Source organism: Heterodontus francisci, chromosome 9 (genome assembly GCF_036365525.1).
Source record: "Heterodontus francisci isolate sHetFra1 chromosome 9, sHetFra1.hap1, whole genome shotgun sequence".
NCBI lineage: Eukaryota > Metazoa > Chordata > Chondrichthyes > Heterodontiformes > Heterodontidae > Heterodontus > Heterodontus francisci.
Window position 1 is genome coordinate 59,594,912 of NC_090379.1, and position 8,797 is coordinate 59,603,708.

At 41.1% G+C, this 8,797-nt stretch overlaps 1 protein-coding gene across 2 annotated transcripts; it reads right to left on the bottom strand.

Annotated features, from left to right (window-relative positions):
• Nucleotides 1-388: 388 nt before the first annotated feature.
• Nucleotides 389-2,273, bottom strand: otx2b (orthodenticle homeobox 2b). Of its 2 annotated transcripts, none has more exons than XM_068038316.1 (3): nt 2,177-2,273; nt 1,614-1,765; nt 389-1,012 (listed from the first exon to the last, which is right to left on the bottom strand). In XM_068038316.1, exons 1-3 carry the CDS (start codon nt 2,271-2,273, stop codon nt 389-391), a joined length of 873 nt encoding a protein of 290 aa, XP_067894417.1. The 2 variants fall into 2 exon arrangements, with proteins under 2 accessions (XP_067894417.1, XP_067894416.1); XM_068038315.1 differs by having other exon boundaries at nt 2,165-2,273.
• Nucleotides 2,274-8,797: the final 6,524 nt, after the last annotated feature.

Genomic DNA, 8,797 nt, shown 5'->3' on the forward strand with positions numbered 1-8,797 from the left:
TTCACACACTTGCATACGGTACAGCAGATCATACTTGCTTTGAGTCTAGCACAAATAAAAACACAGATGTACCACTGATATAAGACACACACTGATTGTCTCTCAGAACTACATATGGAAACCTTATAAACATTTTTTTTAAATAAAGTAGTGCATCTGTGACAACCAATCGCACAATTCACACAGCCCTGATGGTCCTTTTTTGTTTTTAAATGCCAACCGAAAAGAGGGCTAAATTTGGAATGATCACACGTATTGTCCTGTCCATTCCAAAGGTTTAACCCAAGGGTTGGCCACAAGAACTGGAATGATGACAAGTTCTGTGCTTTCCATTCCAAAGGTTTAACATTGGAATGATTTGTCCAGTTTCAACGAGAGTCTCAGCACTTCACAAAACTTGGAACTTCCACGAAGACGTTTGATCTTTGTAATCCAAGCAGTCAGCATTGAAGTTGAGTTTCCATGAAGCTGTTTGGTCTTTATAATCCAAGCAATCGGTGGAATTAAAGCCTAATCCGCCGGTTGGGTAGCCCTGGGCAGAGAGGGAGGCCGGAGACTGGTTGAGGTGGCCTGCGGTGACCGCGTTAGTGCCCATGGGACTGAGCGCCGTCCCTGGGGCGGGGAGCTGGTGATGCATCGGGGACAGGTACGAGCCGCAGTCCATTCCCCCGAAGTAGGACGTGGATCCGGCGTATCCCTGCGTGTAACCCGAGGCCTGGGTGTAGTTCATGGGGTAGGAACGCTGCATGCACGACGAGGACGTGGAGAGGCATTCGGGGGCGATCGGAGAGATGGACGCGGGGCTCCAAATGGACACCGGGGCGCTGCTGCTCGATATGACCGAGGCCGTGGTGCTGGAGGGTGGTGTGAATTGGCCGCTTGTCCCGCTCTCCGAGCTCGGCTCCCGGGCAGGCGAGCTCTTCTTCTTCGTTGGTCGAACTTTATGCTGCCCTCCATTCTGCTGCTGCTGCTGTTGTTGGCGGCATTTTGCTCGACGGTTTTTGAACCAAACCTTAAAAAACAAGAAAATTACTTCAACCGTCTAACCTGTAGCAGAATGTGTTTTAAAGTACCTGCAGAGTTTAGAATGGTGTGAAGCAAACCATTAAATAAATAATTCAATTTTATTTTTATTTTGTATAATAAAATCCATGTTTGTGTTTAGAGTACCCAGCGTTGACATAATTGGTTCAATTCTATTTGATAAAGAGTTTATGTGGCCAATATTAGATAGCTGCTGCTGTTGTGTTATATAGAACATTCTTCATAGGGAAAATCTACAATTTTTCAATTTTTCGTGCTCTTCAATTTCCATTTTCTTATGCAGACACAGGAGGAAAATATATTTCGTTCCTGTGAAACTTTAAACAATCTCAATGAGTTTATGACTTTTCACATCACCCCTTTCAGAAAAGCACAGACCATGGTCTCAACAGCCGGCTCATTGCGAGCTATGAACCAGTTTCCCTGCACAGTCATCGGGCCCTCTTTCTTAAACATTATGTCATCCCAGTTTGACCTCCTTTCTTCCCTCCCCAGCGAGCGGGATTCGCTCGTTCATATGATCAGGGGCTCCGGGCAAGTTTCTGGGAAATGAATGTGTTGCTGCTCACCTGGACTCTGGATTCGGGCAGGTTGATTTTCAGAGCCACCTCTTCCCTCATGAAGATATCCGGATAGCGAGTCTTGGCGAAAAGCGCCTCCAGGATATCCAGCTGCGCTCGGGTAAATGTGGTTCTCTCTCGCCGCTGTTTCCGCGGAGTAGCTTTAAAAATAAAATAAGACGGCCGTTCAACAAATCGGAACTTCACTGCAAACACAAGGAAAGATACCAACTTACAGCCGAAGCAAAACACCTTCCATTTCATTTCCTGTCAAAAACTAAAGTTGTTCTCACTTCAATGTGTGTCTCACAACCACTAACGGTGAAGGATTGTGCCAGTCACGGTGATAACGCGAAAAAGTTTCACACTTGGCAGGATTATATTGCGACGAAACACTTTTGGTGCAGAATGGAATGTGAGCTCATTTCTGTTGCCCAGGATTCTACTGATAATTCTCATTTAAACAATAAACAAAAGTTGTCAGTTTTTGTTGACACTAAATGTCAAGATGAACTCTTTGTCAGATCCTGAAATCCGTTTTGAGCGAAAGTATAAGATACAGCAATACTTACAGGGGTAGCCGACCGAAGGGTGAAGCAGATCCATGCCTGATGTAGTGAGGCTCAGCCCGTTCACTGTGTACGGAGGTTGCTTGAGATACGACATCATGCTAAAGTTGGTTTGAATAGCAAATATGCGATAAACAAGAGGGGGGAAAAAACTCCGGAGTCCGTTTCCTTGGGTCGTCGAATGACCTTGCAGAAAGGCCTCGGTTTAAACCTATTCACAGAGTAAAAGAGGCTGATGAGAGGCGGGATCCGGTGGAGCTGTTGTATCTCTGATCACTGCAAAGTATCTGATCCCTCAATAGATCCCAGCCTGTCTCTTTAAAGCATCCGGGGACCCCCAGCTGCCTCTTGGACCAAGGGATGCTGACCAGATAAATATGCCCCAAAAACGTGCTACACCCATTCTTAAAGAACGCCTTCCACATAACAAAAAGCAAATGCTTCAAATGCACACATTGCATTGTTAGCATTGCAATTTGCATAGATCCCATTCGTTAGCACCAATCTGTTATCACGCTAATTGGCTCAAACAAAACTTGATTGAGACCATTTGCAGAGACAATGGGTTGCTGGCCCGGGAGAAAAAAATGGGCAAACTATTGATAACAAAGACTTTATAGAGAGAGAAAAACAAAGGCACGATGCAAAAAAAAGAGATTCCCGTGTGCGATTTACAACCGGACGCTGGTGAAGTTTTTAGTTTCATTTTACTTGTTTTACAAACGAAAATTGGGACTGTTTCGAAGATAAGAATACACCTGTTAGAATTGGAAGACCATGTTTAATGAGACACAACACGTATTTTCATATAGGCGAGCTGGGTATCTAGATTTCGGGGTACAGAAAATCCATCTTTTTGCCTGCTGGCCCTACGTGCCACCAGAATGAATGAGGCAAAGCAAACAAAGTAATCAATCAGAAAAAAAAAAACAGGAAATCAAAACTATTTGCGTATAGCACCTGAATGTAAAAAAAATCCAACATTATTTAATGAAGAGCTTAGAGCCCAGATTACACATACAGCAGCCAGATTCCCTTGTTGATTGTACAACTTTGCACTTTGTCTTTGGGTCTAACGTTGTTTAGCCGCGGAAGTCACATATTGTCACCTAATTACATGTCCAAGAAATAGTCGATCAAACCCCTGCATCGCAACGATGTTGAAATTTTTTTATTTGACTTTAACATAAAGCAACGATGCCTCATTTGCGTTCTACATCTCACTTTACAAGACGATGTTTAACAAGAGTAAGCACACCTTCAAAATGGCGGAGGTGGGGTTGCAATGACAAACTTTGATTAAAAACAAGGCAGTCGATTCATTAAAACGCTGACCCTTTAAATGTACCAAAAGAGCTTAAAATATCTTTTACTGAATCAACCCACGTTCAAAGCTGCATCGTGTTGCAACCAGGGTGTCGAAAACGCTTTCTTAGCGCTGCAGTTTCAGCAACATTACCCTTGCCGCAGTCCAAGACTTCAGTCCTATTGACCCAATACTTCACCATTTATTCAACTGTTCTCCGATTGCTACTATTAAGCAAAATAAAACAACGCAGAAAGGATCTTTTTTCAATTTCAAGTACAAGCTCTTACCTAAAAACAATCTACTCGAACGGTCAGTCGAACAAAACTGATTGCAAGTTGCAGCCTTCCTTCAGCGGCCGATCCCACTGCGCCTACCTGCAAGGCTGAAGCTACAGGGAAATTGCTTCTCTTGGCGCCTGATCGAAAAGTGCAGCCAGTTATATAGAGAACGACCCGAGTCTGTCGGCTTCCCAACACAATCTGTCACTTTTTGAAAGAATCCTATCTACCAGTTGCTCGGCATTCGGTCGATCGTAATTACCCCGCCGAGCATGCGTTCGAGAATTAATTATAATAAATGTTTTCTTGATAAATTAACGAGATAATCCGGGTGGCACACGTTCCTTAATTACAGGACGCTGCAAAAACTGGGATGACGAAGAACGCTTTCTTCCCCCATCGCTGCTGCATTTGTTCTGATTAATTTTCTGCTTGATGGAAATGAAACAAAGCTATAGAGTCGAACTGTGTTTATTTTAAAAAAAACATCATTAACCTCGTATAAGGCCCGGCCCTGCAACTTTGAGACTCGTGGGACTTCTCTAAACAACCGAGCGTACACTCTAATATTTGATCCAGTATTTGTAGTGTGTAAAAGGCTGCTTGCTCTGCTTCCATAATTTCAAAAGTGACATATTAAAAGAGGACGGCTGGTAAGTTACTTATTTTACATTGTTTTTCATTCTTTCCCTTACCACCTCCTAATTTATAGACAACCAAAGAAGAAAATAATGAATAATTAATATTTGATGTTAATTATTCTTAAAAGTTGTTTGAAATGAGCGTTAAATGTGCGCTCTGGTTGCTTAGTATTTGTCCCCAAGTTTAGAAACTTTAGATGAGGTGTGAATCACTTTGTAAATCACAGCACCCGCGCAAATGGGGTGAACGGTGTCTTGCATGTCTGCAGTTTTATATGGACATGGAGGCCGATACTTATCCTGTACATTTATTTACAGCTGACAGACCTTCGCGCTTGAGAACTCTTTACGTTACCATTTTAACAAGACTCGTGCGATGAAGGGATGGAATAGGGCGTTTAAATCGTTATTTATATTTGTTCTAAAGACTGTTCCATTCCATGACTGATCCAACCGTTTGCACTTCAGCATTAAGCCAGATAATACTTTTTAAAAGGTTCTTAAAAGGTTATATGAATTACCTCACGAGTCTAAGATTAAGAAGAACCCGAATGTTAATTCTGAAAATATTGGCCTTCAGTTCAAACAAATAAAATGTGATACTCGTACGTAAAAGGAAGCACCAGACTAGTAGCCATGCTGACCTGTTGTTTAGTAAATGTTTCAACTTTAGCAGCTAAAGCTCGAATTTTGTTTTCAAAGCCTTCTTTATAATTCAAGAAAATATTCCGTAGTAATGAAAAACTAGTTTCTTTATATATATAGAAACTGCATGATCTTCAATCGCAGATATTTTATTATAAATGTCCAAGTCATAATTCAAAAAAGGACAAGGTCGATTCAACTTCTATTCCTGCGTTCAAGTGTCTCGGTAGCTAAGGCGAACGATTAAATTGTTCATTCTATTTAGAAAAAATACTGAATTCTGTTATTAGTTTTTAGCTGGAAAGTTTGTTGGAAACTCGAATCTTGTGTGTTTTTCTTTACTATCATAAATTTGAACACATTTGGAATAAACCGCTTGGCAGTGAACATATTATGACTGTTTTATATTCAAGTCTAGAATTTGAGCGGAAAACAGTCAAGGTTTTGTCTCGCGAAGTTTCTTCTTGGTAGACTATTGATCCGACCCTCTGCTGGAAAAGCTGTTCGTCAATAATTGGGAAGCGATCGATTTCATTCTAGTTTATTTGAACTGATAAAGCACCGATAATAAACATCTGCAGCCCAGCACTTTCCAAATGAGGAGGTGATTGCAGGGGCAGATCAACGATATCAAGAGGGGAAAGAAATCGAGAGAAATCCACGCCTCCTCAATTATCCCTATGTTTGAACATTCATTGGGATGGGGGAAATTTACTGGGATTCAGTAGCAAGCCCAACACACACAAGAGAAAACAGTTTCGGCTCAATTCACACACGACTGAGGAAACTGACAATTGCAACACACATTTATTCGAGAGTCTATTAAACCATCAGATAGCACGAAATGCAAAACACAGCGAGATCTTTACCCAACTTGTATATTTTAAGCTGCGATTTCGCCCCCAGCCCAACCCCCAAAACTCAAAGTGTATTAAAAAAAAAGCACCAAGATTCCAGACTAGTTAATAGCCACATTAGGACCAAGCAAAACGATTCTCAACAATCTGAATAAACGGAAACTGTCCTAAAGCACGAATAACAATATCAAACGGTTTTCACCCCAGGGTAGGTGTGTTCGCAGGTTTTGCATTCTATAAAAGGTCTTGCACAGAGTTCGAAATCAAATCCCCGATTCGGTATTAAAATATTAACCCAGATTCTCGATCAACCAGGAAGGCTAATTTGCAAAAAAAAAAAATCACCTGTTTTCCTGTGCTCAGATCGAAGTAAAACACCAGCAAATCAGGCTTCCACGTTCCTGACGGCCTTTGTCCCTGAAAACAAATATAAAAGAAATAGGTTAGAACTCTTGAGATTATCGATTCGGAAAATCTTTTTGCGTAAAATTGCTCCAGCATCAGCCAGATACGAGAAAGTATTCCAATTTTAAGGAGAAGAGGAATGAACCTGATTAAGGCAGGTATGTGCTATTTGGAAGTGGAAAATGGTTGAGATTGCTGAGTTGTGCTGGTCTCTCTCTCTCTCTTCTTTCTCTGAGACTTGCTGAGAAAGCGCCTCTCTGGTAACTTTTTGACGCAAACTCCGCAGCCAATAGCAAGGGGAGAATGATTGACACATCTCAGCAGAACCAGGGAGAAAATAACACGCAGCAGGGAGAGAGAAACCCTGTTCCAAGGGGGAAAACAGGGAGAAGTAACCCAAAGCAGAAAATTAAAAAGAAAACAAGCAATGGGAGTAAAAATCCAGCACCACTGAACTGGAGAGAGAGAATAATAAAGAACACACATTGGAAGTATTGGACGGCCAGAATAACATGGAGACCAGAGAAGATAGCCTAGGATTAAAATAAACACAATTAAAACAGGACACTTTAAAGGACAATTCGGGACTGTGTCAAGAAGACAAATGGACAAGCAAGAATAATTCAGAAGGTTTAGAAAAGGGGAACAATGCATAAAATCACACCTATCGAGAGGAGGGAAGGAGAGAGAGGGGGAGAATAATTATGAAGGTATTAAGCGGAGGGAGCAATCAAGCTAGTGATTTTTGAGTTGAACCAGCAAAAGCAAGGAATCTCCAAAAGAATAACCCAGAGTTGCATCAGCGAGAATGATACAGTGAGAAAGCATTAAGTAGAATAAGTTAGGATAGCTGGCGCAGAAAAAAAAACAAATCCAGCTACAACTGTCATAGGGCCAGTGAACAACCATTGATGACCCAGAGTATGAAGAATTCATAGATGTACAGGGAACTTTGCAACAGAAGGTAAGAAAACATAATTTAATTGTAGTTAAAAAAAGGCAGACTGGCTCCAAAGACAAGTATTAGAACAAACTAACATATAACAGTGGTCATTATTCAAAGAAAGATACATTGCAGTAAATCGAGGGTTGGTAGGTAGGTAGATAGATAGATAGATAGATAGATAGATAGATAGATAAAAGGCTGAACTAACTCCGCTCCAATTAAATTAGTTTCATCAGTATGATTAACCTGTGCCCTATGATACAACTTACGTGCTTTGAGGAAGGAATAACCTTTATAGAAATAAGATTAGCAGGCCTAGCACACGTGGAGAATAAAGACACTTCAAAATCAGACCAAGAATAAATTAGCGGCACTAGAAAGGAGAATAGCAACACTCTAGGTCGATTAACTCTAGCAGGGCAAACCATTTTTATTTTGCTGTCCTGTTATCGGTTATCTGGATCTGCGTGCGGTATTTCCTTGCGCCTCCTTTGCAGGGTCCATATTTGTTAAATAACTATAGCAAAATATTGCCTGGTACAAAGCAAGATTTTAATATACACACGTTAAATGCTCGCAGATACGTTAATGGTAAATAATCTGAATTCTTGAAGAATGAAGGCAGGTGATTGAATGTTGTAATTGTGAATAAAAGAGAAACTTTTTGGTTGCTGAAATAGGGCAATTGGAGCACACGCCGAGGCATCAGACACTGCACAAGAAAATGTTAGAAAGAGGAATATGGATCGCCCTAAAGAGAAATAGTATATGGGAAACTGGTGGGAATGTTTGTCTACATTGAGACTCGTTCCATCCGGATCTTCGAATACCCAGCTGTGCAAATGGGGTTACCAATTTGTGACCAGTGCCGTTTCTAACTGTTATGTATAATACCACGGCCCATCATATACAGCAATAATCCAGCTTCAATTACTTTAAAGCACGACTCAAAAGGCACAATAGTAATAACATTTTATCAGCTTTCTTAACTCAAACACGTAATTCCCTGAGATCCCGGAGGCTACCAACAATAGAACCCACAGCTATACAACTCTCAGGGCCAACTGATGTCTCAAAATAGGAGTTTCCCCGGCAAACAATTCAGGATATTATGGTAGGAACAATTAAAAGGAATAACAAATGGCTTGAAATGCACTCATTGCAAAGTTAAGAATAATGGATTTTAGGGAAACAAGAATGGCAAAGGCCATTAATTCTACTAAGCACAACGGTATCGAGAAAGCTCCCCTCCCCTCCCACCCCCAGCATTGCTTTTACACAGTTTCTACTGTTATGCTCCTATGTTAATGAAATTGTTGTGAAGTTCTGAAGAAATTGGAGGAGCAGCATCGTTTTTTTTTTACAAACTATAAAAGCACAACAGCGCCACACTGGTCAAACCCGCTTTAGATGGCCGAGCCAAGTGCAAATGGAAAGAACAAAACTTGGTACATTCATAATTGGAAACTTTGCTGGAGCCCTGCTTCAGAAGAGATTTGCCGTTTAATTGCAGGCAAAGTAAATGTTTACCTCTAATGTCCAT